The 25,920-nt window shown below is 45.7% G+C and overlaps 1 protein-coding gene across 1 annotated transcript in view; it reads right to left on the bottom strand.

Annotated features, from left to right (window-relative positions):
• Arfgef3 (ARFGEF family member 3) overlaps positions 1-25,920 on the bottom strand; it is a 114,752-nt gene that overhangs the window by 19,851 nt on the left and 68,981 nt on the right. Inside the window, exons 11-24 of the mRNA XM_013026803.1 lie at positions 24,993-25,105; positions 23,326-24,224; positions 20,152-20,315; positions 19,420-19,585; positions 14,470-14,577; positions 13,979-14,194; positions 13,743-13,853; positions 11,606-11,756; positions 9,022-9,342; positions 7,570-7,703; positions 4,868-5,013; positions 3,061-3,240; positions 2,498-2,642; positions 1,044-1,166 (exon numbers count right to left, since the gene is read on the bottom strand). Coding sequence (XP_012882257.1) covers positions 1,044-1,166; positions 2,498-2,642; positions 3,061-3,240; positions 4,868-5,013; positions 7,570-7,703; positions 9,022-9,342; positions 11,606-11,756; positions 13,743-13,853; positions 13,979-14,194; positions 14,470-14,577; positions 19,420-19,585; positions 20,152-20,315; positions 23,326-24,224; positions 24,993-25,105 — 2,977 coding nt within the window. The remainder of the gene's footprint in view (positions 1-1,043; positions 1,167-2,497; positions 2,643-3,060; positions 3,241-4,867; positions 5,014-7,569; positions 7,704-9,021; positions 9,343-11,605; positions 11,757-13,742; positions 13,854-13,978; positions 14,195-14,469; positions 14,578-19,419; positions 19,586-20,151; positions 20,316-23,325; positions 24,225-24,992; positions 25,106-25,920) is intronic.

Below are 25,920 nucleotides of genomic sequence, written 5' to 3'. Positions count from 1 at the left end.
CCACCTGGGTTGCCAGACCAACTGTCAAGGTGTCATAGTAGTAACTACAACTTTATTATTGGTATGTATGTATGAATGTATGTATGGATATATGTATATGTGGGTATGTATTATAGGAAAAATATACTATCCACAATCACAAATAGCCCTGGGCGTCCAAGAACACATACCCATGGCTAAGGAGGAGATGACTGTATACCATGACAGAATAGGGGGATCCACATATAAGAGATTGTTCTATGGATCAGACGAATGGCAAGTAAGTCCTGAAACCTGCATTTTTGTTCCTGCCCCGAAATAAGGGGGACATGAGTTGTGCAACTTCTTTTTCTCAACTGCCTTTCACCAAAATTGATAGCATTTAATGAGACCACAAAAGAATATTATCAACTGCGTATTTTCCCTAGATCCAAAGTTCTTGGGCCCTAAGTCGAAGAGTACGCCGTAGCAAAATCCCCCAAGTTCAATGGATCTTCTAAACCTGTGGTGCAACTAACAGCCCCTTCGTTCCATTTCACCCCAGATAAATCAGCTTCCCTTAATCAGCTTCCACGGGTCATGCTCTAGAGCCAAGACTTTACATTGTTAAATGTTCCTAAGTTTAGTATAAAAGCAACTCGATAATTCCTGAAATACATTAGACCTCAAGGAAGGAGGTTGCCTTCATATCCCAAATGTGCCTTACAGTTAATAAGGCCTAGGGGAGGCATTCTTAACTCTTCTTAGGAGCTGAGATATCATAGGCAGAGGGTTAGCGACATGACACTGATGAGAACAGTTTTCCTTAGAAGGGCAATTACTAGTGAATAGTCTAAGATTGGAAAAGTTGACACAAAATAATGGCTAATTACGAATAGATCTTTATATTCCATAGAGATCTCTATTTATATAGATCTATAATATATATTATATACAGATTATATTATATAGAGATCTATTTGCAATTAAATGTATAATTATGATATCACAATACATTCCATGGATATAATAAAATAAATTCACCCCAGATAAGCCTAAGCCACCCAGAAGAACATTCTACTTACCCAGTCCTTTGACAAACTTCATAAGGCACATGATGTAGCTAGTGGCCGCATTCGCAAACACCTGGATGTTGTCGGTATTGAGAAAAGCTTCAAATACATCAAACACTGGGGCTTGGCCTTTTCCTGAGGGAGAAAGATCACAGAACTTCAAGGCTACCCATATTCCCAACACCTTTCAGGGCTCTGGAAAAGATCAGCAACAGGAATGCTGGCCTTTGGACCAGACGGCTGGCTTAGCTGTGGTACTGTCCTGCTTAGCTCCACCTGGAGGTGGCAGGCAGGCGCTACAGGCTGTGATGAAAGTTGAGTGCGGAGCAGAGTGGGACGCTGAGCAAGAAACGTGTAAAATGGTTAGACTACCGAAAGCGATCTCCATACTCAGTGCCATCCCCATCAAAATACCAGTGACATTCTTCATAGAGGTAGAAAACTTAATCCTAAAGTTCAAATAGACACATGCAAGACCTTGTGTAGCGAAGCTATCCTGAGCAAAATAGAGCAACAATGGAGGTATGACATACCTGACTTCAAACTCCACTGTGGAGCCATAGTCACAAAAACTATTTCTCTGTCAGTATGGTACTGGCACAGAAAGAGACACACAGGCCAATGGAATAGAAAACGCAGAAATAAGTCTATACCGAGCCAACTAATTTTTGACAAAGGTGCTAGAAGCATACATGGGAGAAGGCATAGTCTCTTCCCAAATAATAGATAGCTACATGTAGAAGAATGAAACTACATCCTTATCTCCTACTTTGCACTAATATCAATTCAAAGGAGAATCAAAGACCTTAATCTAAACCTGAATCTGCTACAGGAAAACACTGGAAGATATACGCATAGCAATAACTTCCTGAATAGAACTCTATTTCTGCGCAGTACACAGTCACTCGGCTGAAGAGACAGCCTATAGAATGAAAGAATCTATTGCATTTATGTGTGAAGATGGTTTAAGGTAAGTCACAAAGCTATTAGATAAGGGAGGTAGCGGGGGTCCGGGAAAGAGAAAGCAACAGAGGAGATAGGATGATGATCAGAGTATTGTATCTCCAAATGTGAAATACCATGAAAAACCTCCTTTGTACAATGAATATGCACTTAATTAAGATGAGTAGCAGGAGTGTCAAACAGGTTCTGATGGGGGTGGGTAGCAGTGGGAGGGGGAGGGAGAGTGAAGAGTGGGAAGGAGAATAAATAGAGTCAAGGTACTGTGTGTATGTGTATATATATATATATATACATATATATATACATATCTATGTGTTTGAAATGGAAATATGAAACCAACTGCAATTGTTTTAAGAAGGGGGAGAGTAATGGAGGGGGTGGAGTTGATCAAGGTGCTTTGAAAGCATGTATAGAAATATTACAATGAACGTTCCTTGTACTAATCATCTGCTAACAAAAAAGAACAGGGTTTCTATAGCAAGGACTCACCCCACCATTCTTACCCATGGAGTAGTCACCAACCAGGTATTCCTTCATCTCAGCCTTGTTCCCACTGTGCACCGTCTCCAGGGCACTGAACAATGTCCGCCACCCTGACTGGATCTGCGTGGAACACACCTCAACCAGCTCCGCGATGGACGTGACCACCTGGCCGGGCAGAGGAGGGGCACTTAACAGAAGTGAGAGAACTTCCCAGGGGGCTGAGGGGTGGGGAGCTGATGGACTTCTCTGCCCCATTTCCAAGTTAATTTTAGCGAAAGAGTTAGACTAGAATCTGGACCTTCTAGCTAGAACATCTTTGAAATAACTATCCATTTTCATTTCATCAGTAACTGCTATTGCTGAGCCAAACTTCACATACTTATCCATTTGTATCTAGTATGCTGGGCTTTCTTCTCTTTATTGTCTTTTGATTATTGAGAGGTTGAGATGTTTTCTCTTATTCTCTCTGTCCACATCCCAGATCCACCATTCACAAATGAGATGATCTTTAGCCTGTTTGGTCAATATCTCATTGCTGCCACCACCCGCACAAGATGCCAGCCGGACCCCGTGTCACACTGACCTGGTCTTGGACATCTTCATCGCACAGCTCCAGCTGCATAATACGCTCAAAAGGTCGGAAGAGGGCTTCGTTAAAGTGGAAGTGGGGTGGCTCATTCCAGTCGGTAAGGACCTCTGTCAGGATGTCATGGATGAAGGACACAGCCTTCTGAGACACGTGTCTTTCCTTGTGGCAGGCGGCCTATGCCCGGCAAGAGAGAAGGGAACACCACAGGAGATGAGACAAGAAGAATATTTATTCTGAAGGAATCCCCAGCCACACCTTGCCTGGAAGAGGAGGCAGCAATTCCATTTCAGGCAGAAAGTCTAGGGAGTTACAGTGCACAGATGAGCTATATTTAAAAATTGTATTAAAAGAATGAATTGATCAGATACAACCCCAACTTTAATGTTTCTAGAAGAAAATAAGTTTCTAGTAAAACCTTTTTCTGCAACACGACTATTTTCTTGACACACATACTATAATAAAAACACCAGAATTGAAGTCCAGAACTCCTCCTAGTCTTATCTTTGGCCATTCCTCAAACATATAAAGATCAGGCATGTCCTCTGTCTCTCAGTGAGGAGGACCAGGAGCGTCAAGCGCTCTCATTGGTTCACATGCTCATTTGTGATCCTCCCACACCAACCATGACCTTGGAAACTTGCTTTGGCCAGTGGTACAAGAGGAAGCCTTGAGTGGAGAATTAAGGTAGTAGTTGTGCTATGGAGTATGCCTTCTTGCTTTTTTTGGAATCCTAAGGAAGCATGTGAATGAGCAGCGACTGGTCTGCTGGAGATGGTTGATAGGAGAGACTAGTGATAGAGAAATCATTGTCCAGCCTGGAAGGCCATCATGAGTCAGCCAGGCTTCCCCTGATTAGACCTACCCAGTTGGGCCTTCCTCAGCTTTCTGATCCACAGAATTTTAAGCTAGGTATATGGGTGTTGTTGACACAAATAGATTGATCCAATTAGAACACTCTTAGGTTACTGAATTAACTTCCAAAGATAATTAAATACCCTTACCAGATAAGGGCTCAAAGGCTATTTAACACAGAGTGATAACTTCCTCTGTAGCTTTTTTTTTGGAGGGGGGGGCGGTCATGGGGCTTGAACTCTGGGTCTGGGCACTGTCCCTCAGCTCTTCAGCTCAAGGCAAGCGCTCTACCACTTGAGCCACTGTGCTATTTCTGTTTTTCTGGTGGTTAATTGTAGATCAAAGTCTCATGGATGTTCCTATCCAGGCTGGCTTTGAACCATGATCCTCAGATCTCAGCCTCCTGAGTAGCTAGGATTTTAGGCATGAACCACCAGCACCCAGCCCCCTTGTAGCTTTAAAGGAACTGTTACAATGCACTGAGATGCTCAGATGTAGAATTTAATTGGAAAAAAACAGGACTACGGTTTTCTTTACTGAAAGGACACTGTCCCAAGTCACTTGTTAGCAAAGAGAGAGTGGCAGGAATGAGAGGTATTGCTACATTTCCATATCAGAGGGATACGATGGGAAACCTCTGTGTATCCTTCAGTCAGATGATAGCAGATCATAAAGAACACAGAACTCGCAGTGCAAGGTTAGTAAGCCATGTAATTATGAAGAAAGAGGGTCCTAGGGAAACCAGGTTAGCACGGCCCTCGGGGTGGTTCTTGAGATGTGTATGATGAGAGCCGTGATGTTCTCAGAGACCAGGTCCAGGGGAAGTTCTCATTGTCCCGTGGCCATGGCGCTCTAGCCATACACCACACTGATGGCAACCTTGTGTCAGCTCTGCCCTCACACTTCCCTGGTCCAACCTCTCCCCACCCTACCCGGCGACCCAGCTCACCTCCACTAGGTGCGGGGCCACCAGGCTCCAGCAGCGCATCACGTGGAGCAGGGGTCGTGTTTTGCTCCGCACGATCCTCAGCATGGCATCCCCCAGGCGGAACAAATGGAGAGCACTTTTTCGGTCCTGGGTGGACTTAACTTCTCCTATAGGAAGACAAGACCGTAAGTGCCAGAAAGCCAACCTCAAAGAACAGTCTGGCTTATTCAAGTACAAATAGGGGTTCTTAGACCCGCTTGGTGTGGGCTAACCAAAGGAGGGGGTATGGAAAGACTTCACTCAACAGGGGTGTTCTGGGTCCTGGGATGTGACAGTATGGACAATGCTCAATGAGAAAGAAGGAACTAAGCAGCAGTTAAGGATGGGCCAGAGGTTTCCCTCCCAATCCCAGTGATCTCCTCTATAACACTGGGCATGGGCAGATCTACTGCTAAAAGTTTCTTTAGGGATTAAGTAGGACACATCCAGCCTTTAGCCTAGGGCCTGGGACATGCTAACTTCCCAGTGCTTTCTGCTATTACAGTTGCTAGGGCCACCATCCTCGTTTACTACGCCAACCTTAACAGCACCTCAGCCAAGCCCTTGACAAGCAAACCTGTGCTACCCAGGAGCTTGCTCACTAACCCACTCAGCCTTGGTCCAGTATTATTCTTGCCTCCCTGGGCCTTCTACTACATTTTCTTTTACAATGGCCAGCTTAGTCCTCCCACTTCTGTCTTGCTTATGCCCTGTTGCCCCTTCTATGTGTTCTACAGGATGCCAAAGCTCCTTTCTTAGCTATGCCGTGTCGAACAATAATATTCATCAAAGACGTTAGTGAATGTTTACTCTGTATTGGTTCTTTATGTCTTTAATCACTTCCAGTTTTACTGCCCCTCTAGTACTAGAGCTTGAACTCAAGGTCTTATGCTTGCAAGGCTTGCTTATTCATAGCTGATATAACACCGTGGAGCCACACTTCCAGCCCTGCTTTTTGCTGGTTAAGTGGAGACTGAGACTTGCAGACATTTCTGCCTGGGATGGCTTGGAATCTTGATCCTCTGAAGCTTAGCCTCCTGAGGAGCTAGGATTATAGGCATGAGCTGTGTGACCAGTGAACTATAGGTGTGAGCTGTCAGTGATCCAAGCACCCAGCTTCAATTAATTTTTAAAGCAAGATTAAGTCATGTCATTATTGCCATTTTATAGAGCAGAACATTAAATGCCTGAAAGGGGAGATTACTTGACTCAGACAATATAGCTACTAAACTTGGAAGGTCTAATTTTAACTTTGTGTGTGTGTGTGCATGCGCACATGTGCATGTACCAGTACTGGGGCTTGAACTCAAGGCCTGAATGCTGCCCTTTAGCTTTCTTTCTCAAGGCTGATACTCTACTACTTTAGCCATAGCTCTGCATTTTTAGTGGTTAATTGGAGATAAGAGTCACAGACTTTCCTACCTGGGCTGGCTTCAAAACTAGATCCTCAGATCTCAGCCTCGTGAGTAGTTAGGATTACAGGAGTGAGCCACTGGTGCTGGGCTGTTAACTCCTTTTAACCCCCAAGCTAGGGCCCTTCCTTCTGGGTTTGCTCCTTACCCCCCCCCCCCCCCCCCCCCCACTGTCTTGTGAGTCTCTCAAGACCTCCGTTTTCTTCAAGGCAAAAGTTGTTGAAGGTCACCCATGTGCTTGGAGACGAAAGTCTAGTATCTGGAAGGTTGGCTTTCTACAGCTAAGGTGTGAAAGTCTACTAAAAACTAGTGGGGCCAGGCATCAGTGGCTCATGACTGTAATCCTAGCTACTCAGGAGGCTGAGATCTGAGGAACGCAGTTCACAGCCAGCCTGGGCAGGAAAGTCCGTGAGACTCTTATCTCCAATAAACTACCAATAAACCAGAAGTGGTGCTGTGGCTCAAGTGGTAGAGTGCTCGCCTTGAGTTGAAGAGCTGAGGGACAGTACCCAGGCCCAGAGTTCAAGCCCCATAGCCGACAAAAAAACAACAAAACAAAAAGACTAGTGGGGCAAGAACTGGGTTTTATAAACTCTGATCTGTGGCAAGCATCAAAAGGCCAAACGTGGAGCCTCAGTTGCTGAGATGGAAAGGTGTCAGGTGTTGCACCTGCCACCCACCATGGTGATCCTGGGCAAGGCACATGCGTGCCACCTGCCACTGGAAGCTAGGGGCCATTTGTTACATCTCTACCTTCTCTCCAGATGTTGGCCTTCAAGAAAGCTCTGTCTCTTCCCCTGGTCTCCCCGATGAGGACAGTGATACTGACCTATTGTCTATGTGATCAGCTCTGAGAGCAGATTGCTAAGAGTAGGAAAAGGCTTCTTAATCCTTCCATTGTCCCCGCCCACAGTCCCCCCTCTATAACCCACAGTTGCACATGTAAACTGGCTGGACTGAGGCTATGGTGGGTTTGTGATGTGAAAAAGTGGTCTGATCTCTCATAAGACGCTACTTGTGCCCTAAAAAGGAGCCATAGCTTCTGCTTCCTGAGCACAAACCTCAGCAGAATGTCTCTGCCCTGCTCCAGTGGTAACACTGCAGCACTGGCAGCCATAGACACAGTACCTGAAACTGGAAAGACCTTGAGCTTTGCCAGTGGCCATGTGAAGGGAGCGGGGTCTCGGATGTTCAGGCATGCTGCAGACTCTCAGAGACCCAGGCTTTTCCCTGCTCACCTCCCAACCCAGTTTCTCCAAAGGGAGGAATTACCTGGCATGGCCAGAGAGTAGTCAACTGTATCTGTAACAGAATGGAAAAGCTGAGACTGCGATGCCTTCTTCAGCTGATAAAGGAAATTCCCCAAAGCCATGAGGTTCAACTTATCTGTAGCATCTTCAAAGAGCCTGGGTGCAAACAGACAGAATTTATCTGTCAACTATTTAACAAAGTCTGAATGATCATGGCAATTTCATCCATGTGATGAATGCAAATGTTGAGTAAACACTACAGACAAATGTAGGGTATTATGTGGGTAACTACTGTGTGCAAGTCTGCATCAGTTATGAGTTCAGTCCAAAGAGCACAAAGCATATTTTTAAGAAAACCTTTGCATCCTGCTGGTTTGCACCATCCCAGCCCAGTGACAATAGGCGCTCCTTAGGTGTTTGGCAAGAAGGTGGCAGATAGTAAATCCCTGGCGCTAAGTTCTCAGAGTTAACTACAAGTTCGAAAGACACACATACAAACAACCCTGTAAATTAAGGCTGGGCATAATGAGCTCATGCTGAGAAGTGAGGGGAGGTGGTGCCATGCACGATACAAAGCACTTAAGCAGCAAACAGTGTCACCAGACCATTGGGACAGTGGTTGGTTTTCCTTGTTCTGGGGTAATATATACTCTCAAGTATGGGATTTTGTAAATAGTACCTCTGTTCTATGTGCTGCTCTGTCAAGTCAGTTACTTTTTAAAATGATACTATTTCACCAAAGAAACCAGGACCCTGGAAGCTGAAGGTGCCCCATGGTGGTGTATGTATACAGCCTTGACTGCAGATAGCCTGCCTCAGTTCTGGAAGACTTCGCCATTAGAAAATAGTCCATTCAAAGGCAGGGATGTGAGGGTAGGGAAAGCTATGCCTAAAAAGGATCAGAAGAAAGGCAGCAGTGAAATGGACTAGACACTATGTGGGAAATGAACTATGCAACTTGTGGATGAGAATGGGAGAGGGAAACTGGGAGAGAGTGAGGGTAGGGGTGACACTGTCCAAAAAGAAATGTACTCATTGACTGACTTATGTAGCTATCACCCCTCTGTATATCACCTTTATATCCACAGTAAAAAAATCAGAAGTGTGTGTGTGTGTGTGTGTGTAGTATGTGCATGTGGGTAGGTTCTGGCCTTGAACTCAGGGCCTGGACACTGTCCATTAGCTTTTCCACTCACGGCTAGCACTCTACCACAGCTCCACTTCTGGCCATTTGCTGGTTAAATGCAGATAGATGTCTCACCGTCTTTCCTACCTGCACTGGCTTTGAACTGTGATCGTAGGATCACAGCTCCTGAGTAGCTAGAATTACAGGCATTAGCCACTGGTGCCCAGCTAGAAGTCTTCATTGGCTAAGACATCGGGTGGCCCCAGGGCTGATTCTGTGAGCAGACAGACAGACCTAGTAGCCAATAGTTGATGGATGCCTCCCGGGGCTGTGAGCTGGAACACACACCTGTCCGCCTGGGTGGAGAGGCTGAGCACCACCTTGGCAGCACTGCTCCCAGTCATAAGGCTGCCACTGCGGAAGTCTGAGGCCCGGCCCCGGCTGCCTTCCCGGATGAGCTCTTGAATGGAGAGGGGCTGGACCACAGGGGCTGGGCTCAGGGAAGGCCCCGGCTCCAGGCCCTGCTCCTGAGATGCGTCCTCACACTTGAAATCCCCAAGAAGTCCAGAGCCCCCAGCTGCCTTCTGTGGCTGGCTGATGGTCAGAGGGGCCTGCGAGGTGCTGTCACTGAAGTGGGTGTGCTCCAATGTGCCCACGTACTCACATACTCTAGAGAGAGGCACAGAGAAACAGCTGTCAAGAGCCAAGGCTCAGCCTGGCTGGCTCCATCCACCCCATATTTTCCCTTCCTCTTCACGTGGGCTGCCCTCCTTCCTGCCATTTTCCTCATTATGTCCATTTATATACAAGTCACTTCCTTTTCAGTCTTGAGATGGGCAAGGATTCCTCAGGGCCTCTTAGCTATCACCATATGAAGGGGAAAAGACAGCAGTGGAGGCCTACTCATCCACTTTCATCTGCCCCAGCTTACTACTGTGTTTGGACATTGGCTGTTGAAGCTAGAACCTCCAATGGAATCTCTTGCCCTCTGTATTGAGCACTGCTTACGAGAGCAGGTTTTCTTTGCTGAAGGATCCCAGAAAGAAAATGATCATGAGGGATAGGCCCTTGGGCCATGATGGGGTGCTGCCTGACTACATCCTGCCTGTTCATAGCTGTACACAGCTCATGTTAGTTTGTACTCGAGCAGTCCCCTCACATGGCAGATAGACAGAAGTCACAGATGTGGTGCAGCTGCCAACTTCCAAAATGTTTGTTCCCAGTTGAATTTGGGGCTAGAATGGGTCCTAAGAGACTCCTCATCCCAGAGCAATGCAGTTACTGGCTCCTTCACTTTGGTGTTCTATAGTCAGGGAAACTTTTTTTCTTTAGCAGTATTGGGGTTTAAACTCAGGGTCTTGTGCTTATTAGGCAGGAACTTGACCACTGGAGCCGTGTGCCCTCCAACCTTTTTGTTTTTATTTCTCAGACAATGTCTTGTGCTTTTTGTTTTTTATTTATTTTATTTTCTGCTTGAACTCAGGGCCTGGCATTGTCCTTTTCTGCTGAAGGCTAGCACTCTACCACTTGAGCCATAGCACCATTTCCAGCTTTTTCTGTACATGTGGTACTGAGGAATCGAACCCAGGGCTTCATGCATGCTAGACAAGCACTCTACCACTAAGCCACATTCCCAGCCCTGTCTTATGTTTTTTTCCCCAAGCTGGCTGTGGACTATAATTTTTCTATCTACACCTTCCTGGAGGCTGGAGTGAGCCAGCACATCAGAAATTTTTCTGATCCGATATATATTACTCAGGTGCCATCTAGGCACCTTATAAGATTAATGAAGAACAGCCATTCACCAGCCTTGTTTCACAGCCCATTTTATTCTAGGCTGATTCATTCTGGTCCTTTCGCACGCTCCTCTCAAGTCGGTTGGCTTTCAACCCTTGAACATTCATGGCTATCTTTACTTTGGTGACATCAAACTGCATGCAGATCTGGCTGGGGCTTGGGGCTCTCACCCTCTTTTCCTGGCTGTGGCACATCTGCCTGAAATGTCTTGGTGGGAGACACAGGCCTGTGCTGCACAGTAGGGTAAGATACAGCCAGGAGCCTGTGCCCAGCCTGCTCCTGAGCAGGGCTCCACCCCTGTGTAGCCAGACAAGCTTCCTGTCTAGTCACTACTTGCGGGGCTCTGCAGCTACGGCAGTCTGCCCCCTTCAGGTGCTGGTGCTATGCAGGTGACTGGGAACTTCCTCTCCCTTTCCTTGGAGCCAAATGCTCTGGCTGCTCTGCTGAATGGATGTACTATTCTGTTTTTATCTTTTCTTTGTTTAGTTAAGGCGTTTCTTTGTTTAGTTAAAGTGGTCACTTTCAATTACCAGGCATGCTATCTTTAAATAAAGAGAGACAAGGATACACATTATAGCAATGTTAAGTGGCTGACACATGACCAGTTTGGGGTTTTTTTTTTTAGTCAGTCATGGGACTTGAACTCTGGGTCTGGGTGCTGTCCCTCAGCTCTTCAGTTCAAGGGTAGTGTTCTACCACTTGAGCTACAGTGTCACTTCTGGTTTTCTGGTGATTTATTGAAGATAAAAGTCTCACCTGCCTGGGCTGGCTTTGAACTTTGATCCTCAGATCTCAGCCTCCTGAGTAGCTAGGATTGCAGGTGTGAGCTACCAGTGCCTGGCCCCATGACCAGTTTTTAGACTTAACTTACATGGTCTTCATCCACCACAAAAGAGATCAGTTTTTCTTCCCTGGTATGAGACCTGGGTCTCTCAGGACAACGCATTCCAAATGCATGCATTCAGTTCACCCCAATTTCCACTCTCTACAGATCCCTCACGTGGAATGGACTCACACAGTGAATGCTTACAATCTGTTCCACATTGCAGTCAGCCCTTTCCACCACCCAGGGTTTCCCCGGCTCCCCCAGGCAGGTGGGTGGGGGCCGCAGGGAGGGGGTGGTCACATCATGCACCTGAACACGTGTGGCCAGCAGTCCGGGTTATGGCTTCCCATCTCCAGGCCTACGCTGAGGATGGCGTCCATGCACAGGACGTGGGCCGTGTGCAGCCACACCCCCGGCACCTTCCCCATCTGCTCCAGTTTCTGCTCCACTTTCAGTTTCACTGTGTCAGAGAGACATTTATTAAAATAACATCGACCGAGGGAGACAGAAAGGGAGAGAGACAGGAAGAGAAGGAAGGGATGTGTTGGCATGCAAGGGCAAAAGTGAGACACCGGGTTTCACTGGCAGCAAATGCCTCTTTGGCAGGGTCCCACGGTTCATCATGCAAACTACCCAGAAGACAGGCCCCACACACCATGGTGACCCCAGCTCGGGGGCTCTGAGGCTGAGAGGTCCTGTGCAGATAGGGATGGTTGGCTCTTCCTTGCCCACCACAGACAGCAGTGAGGAGAGTGTGTCACGCCCCTGACTCCAGCTAAGCCATCCGTGCCCTCCCCTGCACACTCAAACGGATAACGCAGAGTGATTCCTGACAGGCTGCAACTTTCCTCAGATTGTTTAATGTTCTAATGAGTTTTATTTTGTTTTCGGTGCGGTACTGAGGCTTGAACTCAGGACTCGGGCGCCATCCCTTAGCTTTTTCACTCCAGGTTTGTACTCTATTACTTTAGTCACACTTCTACTTCCCGATTTTTTTTTTTTTTGTGGTGATTAACTGGAAATAAGAGTCTCATGGACTTACCTGCCCAGGATAAGCTTTGAACTGTGATCATCAAATCTCAGCCTCCTAAAGTAGGCCTATAGGCGTGAGCTTAATGTTAGGTTTGATGTGGACAATCACCTCTAAAATTGTGTGTACATTCTGAGCACCAGGGGACTTCTTTATAACTGAAAAGGACCATACTTTTAACTTGCTATGTGAGTTTATACTTAGACATGAGCTGCAAATAACACTTAGATAATCATTATGATTGTTATTACTATGCATGACCGAGGAAGAATAATATGCAAAAATGCCAAGACAAAGCCAAATGACATAGGGTCCTTTTTGAATAAAGGTTTCGATTCATTGGACCTGGCAGGAAAACTGAGCAATATCCTAGAACAGATAATACAATAAGCTAATTTCAAAGGGCTCCAGAGTATAATTTGTACTGTAAGAACAACCTTTGCTTTGTGAATATATTTGTTTACGATTAGAACAGTATGGTTTTATGTAATTTTTTAAGTGCGAATATAAAGATCTTTGGGGTAAGGGGGAAGAATAGGAGCTCATGTAGTCCAGGCTGACTTTGAACTCAAGATCTTCCTGCCTTGGTCTCCTAGTGCTGAGATGGTGTGCACCACCACACCTAGCTAGACGTAAGGATTTTTGTATAGTTGATGGTTGTATAATACTTAAGCAAAATTGTGATTCTCTTTCTTTCACTTACTCCTGGGGATCTGTAAGAAGGATTCCACTTTCCAATGGGTTTCTAAATGTAATTCAAGCTTGAGAAACATTGACCTAAATTGGTTTTCTCAGCTAAAATTTTACAATTACTTCTAAGACTGGACATTTTATATACCTGATGACAGACAGTGTTACTAAACTCAGGCCAAACTTAAATTTTGTCTGTGTATTGCCTGCCTCCTGTCTTCCATTGCTGCTGAGAGAGCTACTCTCTTCTCTAATAACAATCAGGCCACTGACTAACTGGTTAAAAGATCAATCCAAGTTCACAGAGCTTAGATAGTTGTCAGACAAGAGCAAGCTTTTCTTGAGTCCCCTCTCCTGGTTCCCTTCAGAACAATGGACAGTCGTCTCTAACCTGAGAAGTCTTTAAATATACACCTTTAGGAAGCCATGGAGCCAGGTGATGCCCTTCGTGTGAACGGCTCAGCTAGGTGGGCCTCAACTCTCCGTGAGCAGCCACCCAGACTATCCTCATCAACAGGGCATCTCTCCTGTGGAGGAGGGAATCTCTTCTCTGCAAGCCCTACCCCTGAAACAGACCTGAGCCTGCCACCCCATCATGGGACTCATGCCTAATGGTGTATGTCAACTGTGTCACACACAGAATGGGGACCAGTGTTGGCCGGCATATGTAGGCATGTATGCATGCCATGCAGAGCACCAGGTGGATTGTGCCCCTTTTGCTGTTACCTTGGGTGATGGCGTCACTGGTTTCTTGACCCTCCCGTTCTTCTTTCTCTTCCTGGACACAGGAAGCAGCCGCCATCTGGGCAAGGGCTGATGCACAGTTAGCAGCAACTCCTTTAGAGGACACACATGGCTCTCATTAACCACATCGGTTCTCTAGCCACGTGCCAGCAGAAGACATTCTAACCAGCTTCATTCCCACTGACTTTGGCAGGGACAGGCAGCCCCAACCCCCTTACCTAGCGCACAGCTCAGCCTCGCTGCTTTCCTCAGCCCATCTAGACTCATGCAGATGGTGTCTCGCTCCTTCTGGTTCTGCTCTTTGATGCCCTCGGCTCCCAGAATGAAGGCCAGCCCCTTGGAGCTCCCCGCCATGCGGCCAGTCAATGGAGTGGACAGGGTATCAATCAGGTTCTTCCAGCAGCCAACCAGGATGTAACGAGCAAATGCCACTCCTAGAACAGGAAGGGGTGTGGCTCATTTCCCAGACACATACACTACGAGTTGCATGCAATGCTAGGACAGGAAATATAATTTAATGGGTAGGATTGGATTGGGTACCTAAAAATAGAGAAGGCTGACATATCAGCTAAGCAGAAAGTGCTGAGCATCTTCCTTTGCTACCAAGACAAAATCGTCACTCATTTCTGCTGCCATATAACAATTGAATTGCTCATAACACATGTGGCATATGTACATTCATAAACTCAAGACTCAAGCATGACCATACCTGCCACGGTGGAGTCCTCCATTCTCCTGCTCTGGGTAAAAGGAGACTCCATGGAAGCAGAGGCCATCAGCTGGCCACCGATCGCACTGCTCTCTAAGCCATCGATATCTGTCAAGTAAAAAAGCATGGACTCCCTAAATAAAACACTCCAGTTGATGGATGCCAGTGGATCACACCTGTAATCCTAGCTACCCCGGGGGCTGAGGGCTAGAGGACTGAAACCAGTTGAGCAGAAAAGTCTGAGAGGCTTCAACTCCAATTAACCAGCAAAAAGTCAGACTGGAAGCACAAGTGGTAGAGTACCAGAAGTGAGCAAGAAAGCTGAACAAAAGAGCACAAGTCCCTGAGTTCAAAAGTCCTGGTACAGGCACACAGAACCAAACCAAACCAAACCATCCCCTTTTCAAAACACACGGCCAAACAGCCGTTCTATCTATTATGTATCAAGGACGCTGCAACTTCCATCAGAACAGAATAAATTCTGTTTTATTTAGCCAGTCCATTTTTCTTTCTCTTGGAACATTTTGCTGTTTTTTTTTTTTTTTTTTGGGTCCGGTTGTGGGGCCTGAACTCTGGGCCTGGGCACTGTTCCTCAGCTCTTCAGATTAAGGCTAGTGCTCTACCACTTGAGCCACAGCGCCACTTCTGGCTTTTTTCTTTTTGCTTATGTGGTGCTGGGGAATCGAACCCAGGGCCTCATGCATTGCAAGGCAAGCGCTCTACCACTGAGCCACCTTCCCAGCCATCATTTTGCTGTTATGGGACATGTTTTTCTATATGAAAAAAAATTAAGTCCAGGCCTGGTGGTGCATAATTAGAATCCCAGCACTGGGGAAGCTAAGACAGGAACAGCACAAGTTTAAGGCCAGCCTGGGCACCAGGGCAAAAGCATGAATCAAAGTCAAGAAAAATGAAAGCAAAATTCTGCCATCAATGTCATTAGAAAATCTATTCACCTACAATCTTCTTTTAGCTGGGTGCCGTTGACTCTTGCCTGTAATCCTAGCTACTCAGGAGACTAAGATCTAAAGATTGTTGTTTAAAGCCAGCCAGGGCAGGAAATTCTGTGAGACACTGATCTCCAATTCAATAACAGAAGTAGCCAGAAGTGGAGCTAAGGCTCAAGTAGTAGAGTTCTAGCCTTGAGCAAAAGTTGTTCAGGAACAGCACCCAGGCCCAGAGTTCAAGCCTCAGGACTGGCAAAACAACAACAACAAGAAAAACAAAATCACCTTTTTTTCTAGTTTAAAAGTTTATCTTTTTTTTGGTTATCTTTAAATGGCAACAAAAGAGTTGACATTAAACAAAATAGTTTATGAATACAATATATCTTAATGTCACTTCTTTCAAAATATCTTGATCTTTAGAAAGTCTTTATAGAAATCCACATTACTCTAATGTGGTGTTTTCCCTCACTCTTATCCCATCCCTCCCTTTCCTTCCTTTTCCTTTCTTTTCCCTTTCTCCCTTCCTTCCTTCTTTCCTTCCTTTCCTTTCTTTCCACCCTCCCTCCTTTTTTCCTTCCTTCCCTCTCTCCTTCCCCCCTTCTCTTTCCTTCTTTCTCTCTCTTCCTCCTCTTTCCCCTTTTTTGAAACAGGGTTATCACTTTGTAATGATATCATGTTGTATTCCAAGGCTGGCCTTGAACTGCCCATGTAGCCCAATCAAACTTAGTTCTCCTATTTCAGCCTCTCCTGTTCTGGGAGTACAGGAGTGATCTACTGTGCTTGGCTTACAATGGATTTATTCTTTCAGAACATATCAGAATTCAGACCATTGTCTTTGGTCAAATTACTGTTTACTCTAATTACCAAGTACAGAAACACATTGATACTAATACCTTATAAATTTCAAAGGGTTTTCACCTAACCTTTTTGTTGTTATTGTTGTTGTGGTTGATTGTCCCAACAACTCAAAGTAGGCTGACAGGGCTGGTACTGCTTTCCCCATTTCACAGAGGAGAAAAATAATTGCTTAAAGCAGGTGAATCACTCCAGGCCACGAGGCCAGCCAGGAAAGAACTAGATTTAGTGTTCTTGCTTCCTGATGGCCACCCAGGACTCCCTCCATGACCCCACGCTCTAGCTCAGCACAAAGTCCCAAATTACCTTGTTCACATTTTTGTTAGAACAAATGCTCATGGACAGAATGAGCTAAACAAACCATTCCTTGTCGATGTGGCAGGAAGGGAAGGGTTGGGGTTGAAGAGTCTGGCTGAACTGAGGAGTTTTGTGGGACTGGCCCAGGCACTCCATTCCCTGTGTACCAATTTTCTCAGTATAAAGGAAATGATGGTGGATTGAAATGCATACTTGGATGTAACCATTGTGTACCCAGTGCAGGGAAAGGGCAGGAGGGGCTGGAAGCCTGAGACATTTGGGCAACACATGAGAAGAATAAAAATGTAGAAATCTCTATGTCTGCTATTGTGGGAACAGATCAGTTTCTCTGAAATCAGTAATGCCTTGGGTCAAATGGTGTAACAATCCTCAGGAGAAACTGTCCTTATTTGTTACAGTGTGTCCTATGTATTGGGCAAAGGGCTGATGAATGCAAGGTTATCTAACACTAAGGCTCCATTATCATCCCAGAGAACACTGTGATGGATTGGGGGATGGTCGTGGTAAGTTCATGGTCAGGCTGCTGTTACCGGCTTCTCCTTATGTGTCATGGAAAGACCAGCCCAACTTTCCAAACTCCCATTAAATGCGGCTTAACTTCCCTTGTCATGCCATGCCTGCAATTCGCTTCAAAGATTCACAAAACCGTCGTTTGTCACACACTGGTCAGTTTTTCTGTCATTAAAGTTAAATAGCATTCCTATGGATGTAGCCACTGAGCTTTATGGGTCCATTACAAAAGACCTGGTTGATTGATGGTGATGGTGGATGATGATGTTTTCTGTGATTCGTGTGTAGATCAATTTACATCTATAAAATAACTCCTTTCATCAAGTTTCAGGTAAGAGGCTCACAGAGATACATCTGGCAGAAACAACAATCGTATTTGAAAAATGAAGAATTAAAGCTGAGCGCAGGTTTAAGAGCCGCAATCAAATTCCAAAGCTCTTATAAGCGCTGCCATCCCTCCTGGAGGGAGGGTGTGAAAACCACAGTGTGTGGAGAGGGAAATGAAGTCAATGCTCCTCTCACACAGGAACAACTTACTTTTCTTTTCTTTCTTTTTTTTTTTTTTTTTTGGGTCCGGTAGTGGGGCCTGGGCACTGTCCCTCAGCTCCTCAGCTCAAGGCTAGCACTCTACCACTTGAGCCACAGCGCCACTTCCGGCTTTTTTCATTTTTGCTTATGTGGTGCTGAGGAATCGAACCCAGGGCCTCAGGCATGCAAGGCAAGCGCTCTACCTCTGAGCCACCTTCCCAGCCCCAGGAACAACTTACTTTTCAAATGCATACAAATGCTATCATGATTAAAGCAATACAAATTGAACGCCTGCCCTGTGACCCTGATCGCCAAGACTTGGGACCCAGCTCCACGTCCCAATTCTATCATTGTTCTGGAAGCAACACTCCAAATGCCAGATTACACCCAGGACTCTGGCCTCTGAGGACAGACCTCGTTCTAGGTCTGCCTCATCCCAAATTCCTCATCATTGCATTCCACCTGCTTCTCTTGATAATACTCTCAGAATTAATCCTAGGCCATTTAACACACCCTTTGGCTGACTCCTGGCTGGACCTGCCTAGGCCCATTTCTGCTTCTGCCTGGCTCTGAGCTGCTGAGCTGAGTGAAGATGTAAGTTGCTACAGAGAGGGTAGAGGGCTTCTGATACAAAGCCATGCCCTACAAGCCCCACCTGTTGGAGCTATGAGATCAGAGACCAGGTTGGACACTCACAGTCTGGAGATCTACCTTGCAAAGGTTTGAATGAGTAGATCAGGATTTAAGCACTTTCCCAACTTTGTCATTTTGGCTAAGCCATGAAAACCCAAGAGAATCTTCTTTTGCCAAAGTAAAATAAGAAACATCAGAACGGTTCCACTGCCTTTGCTTTTCTGTACTCTTGTGAAAATTCTTTCTCTTCTTTCCTTTTCTTTGGGTGGTACTAGGTTTTCAAACTCAGCGTCTTGCTAGGCAAACACTCTACCGCTGAGTCACGCCTCTAGTACTTTTTGTACTGGTAATTTTTGACACAGGCTTTTGTGCACCTGGACTGTCATCCCCCTATTTTTCATTTCATGCCACAGCCCGATGACAGGCATGCACTGCCATGACGTTTCTTCCCATTATGATAAAGTCTCATGGAGTTCTCTGCCTGGGCTGGCCTGGACTGTGATCCTCCCAATCTCAGCCTCCCATGTAGCTAGGATGACAGGTATCTGCTACCATGCCCAGCTGTTAGTTGAGAAGGAGTCTGATGAATTCTTTTTTGTTTGTTTGAGCTGGCTTTGTACCACACTCCTGACCTCACCTTTGCAAGTAGCTCGGATTATAGTTCTGAGCCACCAGTGCCTGGCTCATGTGCAACTTCTAATAATTAAACCGGATATTAAAAAACCTCCGGACTCCGGGGGACAAGGATGCTGAGTGGGCATGTATTTGACATTATCTTAAATTTTCATGCTGCTGGGAAGGGAAGGGAGGAACTCTCATATGAACAGGAAGTGGGAATGAGGCCAAGTTTGAAATCAATTTGTTTCACAGAACTGGTAAACCCCAGGAGCCCTTGAACAATAGAAGGTCTCTATTAGCAAGTGAGAGCTTCCGGGAATATTCCCAAGCCTCCTGCTCAGGCCTAAGCAGCCTCAGAGAGGCCATAGTGAGCCTCCACAGACAAAGGTGCTGACGAGTTCCTCCAGAACAGCCGCGCAGGCTCATGGCTTCCCTAGAACTGCCACGGAAGCTTTGTGGCTGCTCCATCAGCGCTTGCTCAGAACACTGCGGCTTCTGTGAAAGGGGCTGTGAAGACGCAGCCTTGGACGGAGCCACTGACCAGTCAGCATGGTGATGAGGGAAAGGCTGTTGTCCTCCGGGCTGCTCCAGTAGCCGGCTTCGCCCAGCATGTTTCTGTCCAGCACCTGGTGGTACAGCTCCTCCATCCAGGCCTGCGAGACGACCACCAGCACCCCGTGGCCCTGCATTTGCTTCATGAACTCTTTCTGCAGAGAGAGGAGAGAAAGAGGGTGTAGCAGAGGTGGACCGCGTGTAAATGACAGGCTCCCAAACCGGTTCTTCCCACCAGACCCCTCCTCACTGGACTGTGGCTTGGGGTAGGAAGGGGAGAGAAGCTTTCTTAGTGTCACAGTCTGTAGAAGGATTAAGGATGAAGGCTTTTACATCCTTATTCTTGGTGGGTAAGGAACTTAGAAATGTCACAGCTCCCTTTGCATGATGCTTCCTCTTCTGGCATGCCCAACAGCAGCAGACGTGGAGTGTGTTCCCCAAAGGATTGTTCCCCAAGAAAGACTTGACTTATGCGGCCATCACTTACCCTTGGGAATTCATAATTTATTAAGCAAACAAATGAGCAGGGATTCCACGGATTCAGGCTGACCACACAGACACCAGCGGACATCAGGGAAGGCTTGCTCAGCCAAGAAAACAGCCATGAAATAATCCACATGTCTCTCAGCCATGGCTCACAGGAGTGTACTGCCTTGGTCTGCCCTCTAGAGCTGCCCAGAACCCATGCTCGTTCCTACAGCCAGGAGCAGCCCACACTCACCATCATGCCGGGTGCCAGAGTTGGTCTCTTCCTGTAGTAGTCACTATGCAAGAGCTTCAGGTTGAGGAGCAGGGCGCAGTGCGCTGCTGTGTAGAGGCTGTCTGCATTCATCAGCATCTGGAAGCTCACGCTGCTCCCATCGAAGCCAGGCGAGTGCATCATGCCTAAGAGAGGGAACCAAGAGGCCCGTGGGCTGCGAACTGGTTTGGCCAGGCTGGCATTTGGAGAACCACCAACTGGAGATCGGTTGATCCGAGCAACAGAAACTGCACTGTGTGGGATGTGTCTGAAGAGCAAGCACATCTGCTAACACAAGCAGCTACTCACTAGAGCGCGTGGAGAAGCCCATGACCTCTGGAGCGGCTCTGTTGTGCCTGAATCTCCATCCTAGGACCCTGGTAAAAGCCAGTCAAGTCCTCTGGCACCTTCTTTTGCTAAAATAGGAGACTTACTGACTTTGCTCAAACTTTCCTATGGTCTCTCAAGTAATTCAATAAAATCTGACCTCATGCTTCTCTCTTTTTCTCATTCTTCTGGCACAGTTGTCATACCTGCCTACTATATCTATATCTATATATCTATATCTATATATTACCACATTCACATAGACCTACTCATGGCTTGTGTTTCATCATCATCATCATCATCACCATCTTCATCATCGTCATATTGCAGTTCTATGGATTGAACCTCAAGAATACTAGATAAAAAGTTCTGCCATTTGACCCATGCCTCAGATTGCCCTTCCTTTCTTCCTCTTCCTCTCTCCTTCCCTCCCTCCCTCCCTCCCTTTTTCCCTTTCTTCCTTTCATCTTTCCTCCATCCAGACATCTATCCATCCATCGTTCATTCATTGTGCTGGTACTGGGGTTTAAAGTTAGGACCTCATACTCTCACTTGGCTTTTTTGCTCAAAGCTGGTGCTTTACCACTTAAGACATGCCTCCAGTTCCAACCTTTTGCTGTCTAGTTGCAGATAACAGTCTTATGGATTTATCTTCTTGGACTGGCTTGGCACTGAGATTCTCAGATCTCAGCCTCCTGAGTAGCTAGGATTATAGTGACCAATCTATTCTATATCATTTCATGTGATCCTACCTAAACTTTGTATGTCAGCAAGGGAAGGACCATGAAAATGTTCAGTGATCTGCCCAGGGTTATATAGTTAAGATATTGCAAAGGTCTCAGGCCCAAATTCCCAGGCTTTCTGTGCTTTCTGTCATGCTGTACTAGCTTCTAATTTAAAAGATTCCACTGCCCCATCACCCCTCTGATAGACGTTATTTTTTATTCATCTATCTGATTGGCTTCAGTGCAACATTATCCTAAATAAAGGAGCCATGGCCTTTCACGCACTTGTGTTTGCCAGGCTTCGGTAATCAGACTTTGTCCTGTCTCTCTGTACTTACGATGTCCTTTACTGTCAGTAACAGGAGGATGAGTCACCTGCTTAATGGGTGCCCAGTGAAAGACTGGACACAATAAGCATGGCAGAGTTCTTATTTCTTTTTAAATCAACATCAGATACTTGATTTAAATTATTTTACAACAGAGGAATATAAAGAGATAAGAACAATAATCTTGCTTCTGTGAAGTCTCAATGCTGTCCTTCCCAGCAAGATCCCAGCCCTATATGTACAGAAATAGAGCTGTAAATAAGAAAAGATTGGGGCTGGGAAGGTGGCTCAGTGGTAGCGCGCTTGCCTTGCATGCTCGAGGCCCTGGGTTCGATTCCTCAGCACCACATAAGCAAAAAGAAAAAAGCGGAAGTGGTGCTGTGGCTCAGGTGGTAGAGCGCTAGCCTTGAGCTGAAGAGCTGAGGGACAGCGTCCAGGCCCAGAGTTCAGGCCCCACGACTGGACCCCCCTCCCAAAAAAAGAAAAGATTGTGTCACAGACACTGCAATGCAACATGATGTTTATTAACACATCTTACACATTTCTTGATATGGGCACAAACACAATGGCCTCATCTTTTCTTCGAACTGTGCAATGAAAACAGCATGGTACATTGCAAACCTATAGAATTATTGCATGGGTATGCTTCCATCTACAGAATGAATTTGCTATTAGGGGTCATCTATGTTCCAATTGTGAAGAAACTGGAAATGATGAAATTACTTACAGCAGGTCAAGTACAGAGTATCTGTGGGATACTCTGTATCTAAAAGCAGAATATGTACATTAAGTTTTATAGATATGGCCAAAGTATTTTCCAAAAAGCTGTGTGTGTGTGTGTGTGTGTATGTGTGTGTGTGTGTGAGTGTATTTACCAGTATCAGCCTTCAATCCTAGAGCTTGAACTCAGGGCCTGGGGATTGTTCCTGAGCTTTATTGCTCAAGGATATACTCTGCTACTTGAATCACTTCAGCTCTTTTTGATGGTTAACTGGAAATCAGAGTACCAAGGGCTTTCCTGCCAGGGCTGCCTTTGAACCTTGATCCTCAGATCTCATCCTTCTGAGTAGCTAGGATTATGCAGTGAGCCACTGGTTCCTGAATTTCAAAGAATACTCATATATCTTAGCAACACAGAATGGGCAGAATCAACTTTCTAAACATTCATAACAAGATCATATGACATTAGGAGCTGAAGGTGTGATTTAAGTGGTGAAGTGTATGCTTAGTAAATGCAAGGCCCTAGGCTCAAACCCCAGTACCCCCTCACCAGACACACACACACACACACGTGTGTGTATGCATGCATGTACGCATGCACGATCATACAACTTTGCTCAGTAACACATTTCCTTAATGAATTTTTCCCTCCAAACAGTGCAGGACATACAGAAAGTGCCATATGCGTGCATATTACTGAACATACATGTGAGTGAGCACATTTATATGCTAAAAATACCTGTAATAAAATTGGTCATTTTTACTTTTTATGCATATTATTTCCAAAAATGTGTATGCACATGTGCACATACAAGCATGTATCTATACGTAAGCTTCCTTGTGCTTTGGCACAGGGCCAGCAGGTTGGTGAGAACATCCAGGCTGCCCAGCCCCCATCTCATTATGAATAAACCTGGACAATTAGATCTTTGCTCTCTACTTAAAGGGGATGCCCCAGGGATTCACTGATATACTCTGAGCACTTCAAACTACAAGGAGGATGGTAATTGTCCCTGAAGGCAAAATGATCTAAAGAGTACCAAGATTGCTTTACTAACCTGAGCAGAAAGTAGAGGCAAAGTTCTGAAGGGCTGAGTCTACCTCTTGCACACTGGACAGAGCCAGGAGCCGGGGCAGGAGGCTCTCCAGGGATTGTATGAACAGCCGGGCGCTGTGCTGGTCAGCTTCCTGGTTCTTTAGCAGCTTCAGAGACAGAGCAGCCGTTCTCAGGGACCGGTGACCCAGACAGTCCCTTGGGGTCTGCTCTTCATCAGCCAGTGAACAGTTGTCAGAGCCAATGTCAGACACATCAGACCTGCCAGAGTCCTTCTCTGCTGCCATCGAGTACTGATCGCAGGAATCAAATTCTGTCCTGGACAGATCTTGGTCATCGACACTGAAGTTGCTCTCGCTGTACCTAGAGCCGTACGACCTGGTCCTGCAGTCAACAGACAGGAAGTTAGTGATGTCAGGGTAAGCTACCGTGTGGCTTCTCTGAACCACATCAGGCTGGTCTATGGCCTCGGGCTCTGACACTTTGCTCAGTGTCTCCTTGCCCTCCTGGATGGCAGGCGACTTGAGGCCATTCTTGTGGTCCTCGGGTGTCGTCTGTCCCAACTCTCCCTCCAGAGTGGTCTGGCCCGTGTCTGTGGTGACGCTGATGCTAATGTCCGGGCTCCTCTCGTTGCCTGACTCCCATGGGGTGTGCTCCGAGGACAGCACTCGCCGCTGCCAGCGGAAGTCGGCCTCGTTGATCTCCATGGAGTCTCTGCTGGACTCGGCCCCATCCCTCAGTTCTTCCAGGCGCAGAAGCAGCAGCTGGACCTGACTGTCACTCAAGCCCTTGCCCTGGCTGAGCTCCTCCAGGGCCCCCAGCAAGGTGCAGATGCAGGACACAGCAGCGTAGCAGGCTTCGATGCCTCCCTTGATGCATGCTTCCGTCATGCCATCCATGATTCTAAGGAGTGTTCCAGGGAGAAGATGCCACGCAAGAGAGAAGAAGAGAACAAAATGCCCCTCCGTGAACAAGGGCTGTATCTGGTGAGCTGCACATATTCAAAGCACACTGTCTAATTTGCATAAAATGTAATGGGCTGGGCAATAAAGAAAAGAGACAAACATGCTCAGGCAGAGAAATCCTGCAGGTAGATAGAGTGAGCCCTCCTCAACCCAATCTCCCACTTGGCTGGCGGGCTTATCTGGGTACAGCCCCAAATTCCCAAAGGGAATTCATCATTTTCTCAGCAATGGGCTCTGAACAATCTGATTTTTATATTATACTCATTTTTTCCAAATAGACTTGTGTTTACGAAAGCTGTATGATAATGTGGACGGTAAGATGAATATATGCCTGAACAGAAATCCATGCAGTTGTTACAAAGACAAATAAACCCATAATTATTGCAATTATTATAACATTATGACAAGTTACGGTTAATATTTAGTTTCCCAGGGAGGCTACATGTGAGGGAATCCTATAGTTATCATCTTGTAAATTAAGACAATTCTTTCCTAAAACAATTCTAATGAATAACTTCCGGGCATTCCACTTTGTACATTGAGTTTTACGTCAATACTAGAAAGGCCTGTGATGATAATCAATTATATTGTGGGTAAGTGATTAAATACACACATGTCATTTCAGTGGAGGGTTATAAAAATTCAGGATGTGAAAACAAGATTTAAAAGGTACTCAGAGCACAGCCTAAAGGGGAATGTGTCATACAGTTTGAGAAGATCCAGGTGAGATTTTCTTTTGGAAATGGATCTTTTCCTGAGTTCTGGCTCCGTCAAGCCAGGTCCTGCCAGATCACACAGACGCTGTGGGCTCCCAAGTATCTTCAGGGGGAAAAAGGGAGAAAATACAAAAAAGTAAGTGAAACAAGAATATAAGGTTTTAAAATCGTGAAAGCAAAAAAAAAATACATAGTCTCTATTGAATGAAGGCAAAGGAGAAGCAGCTCTGAGCTGTGTTCCCCTTATTCGAAATGCCTACACTAGAAGTGTTTCTAATTTTATTACTTTTCAGATGTCGATGTATTTGCATTATAATACAAATAAAATGAGATACGTTGGAGCTGAGCTCCAAGGCCCAACACTGAATTCATTTGGTTCAGATGTACTTTTCGCAGATAAAACTGAAGGTTATTTTATACAATGTTTTAAGTAGTCTTGTTACAAGTTTTTGTTTTAAATAATATTGCTATTTAAAACTTTGTCTAAAATGAAAAAGTTTCATAGTGTGGGATTCTCTTTGTGTTTTGACAGCATTCAAAAAGTCTTGCATTTTGGAGCATTTAAAGATTTTAGAGATGATCACTACACATTTTAACAAAACAAACTGAAGAAAACTGTAAAATGTTAATGAAATTGAATTAGGCTTTTTAAATTTCTTGACTAATTAGCACATAATGGGCTTCCTGTTTCTCTGATCTGGGTGGCCAGCATGAGCAAGAAAGTTTGCAATATTCAATCAAAACAACATTAAGATACCACCTCACCCCAGTTAGAATGGCAAAAATCAAGAACTCTAATAACAACAGATGCTGGAGGGGATGTGGACAGAAAGGAACCTTACTTCATTGTTGGTGGGAGTGTAAACTTGTTCAACCACTTTGGAAAGTAGTATGGAGGTTCCTCAAAAGACTCCACAT

Source organism: Dipodomys ordii, unplaced genomic scaffold (genome assembly GCF_000151885.1).
Source record: "Dipodomys ordii isolate 6190 unplaced genomic scaffold, Dord_2.0 Scaffold97, whole genome shotgun sequence".
In the NCBI taxonomy this organism is placed as follows: Eukaryota; Metazoa; Chordata; class Mammalia; order Rodentia; family Heteromyidae; genus Dipodomys; species Dipodomys ordii.
Note: the sequence above shows the minus strand (reverse complement) of the source record. Positions and strands in the feature narration are given on the sequence as shown.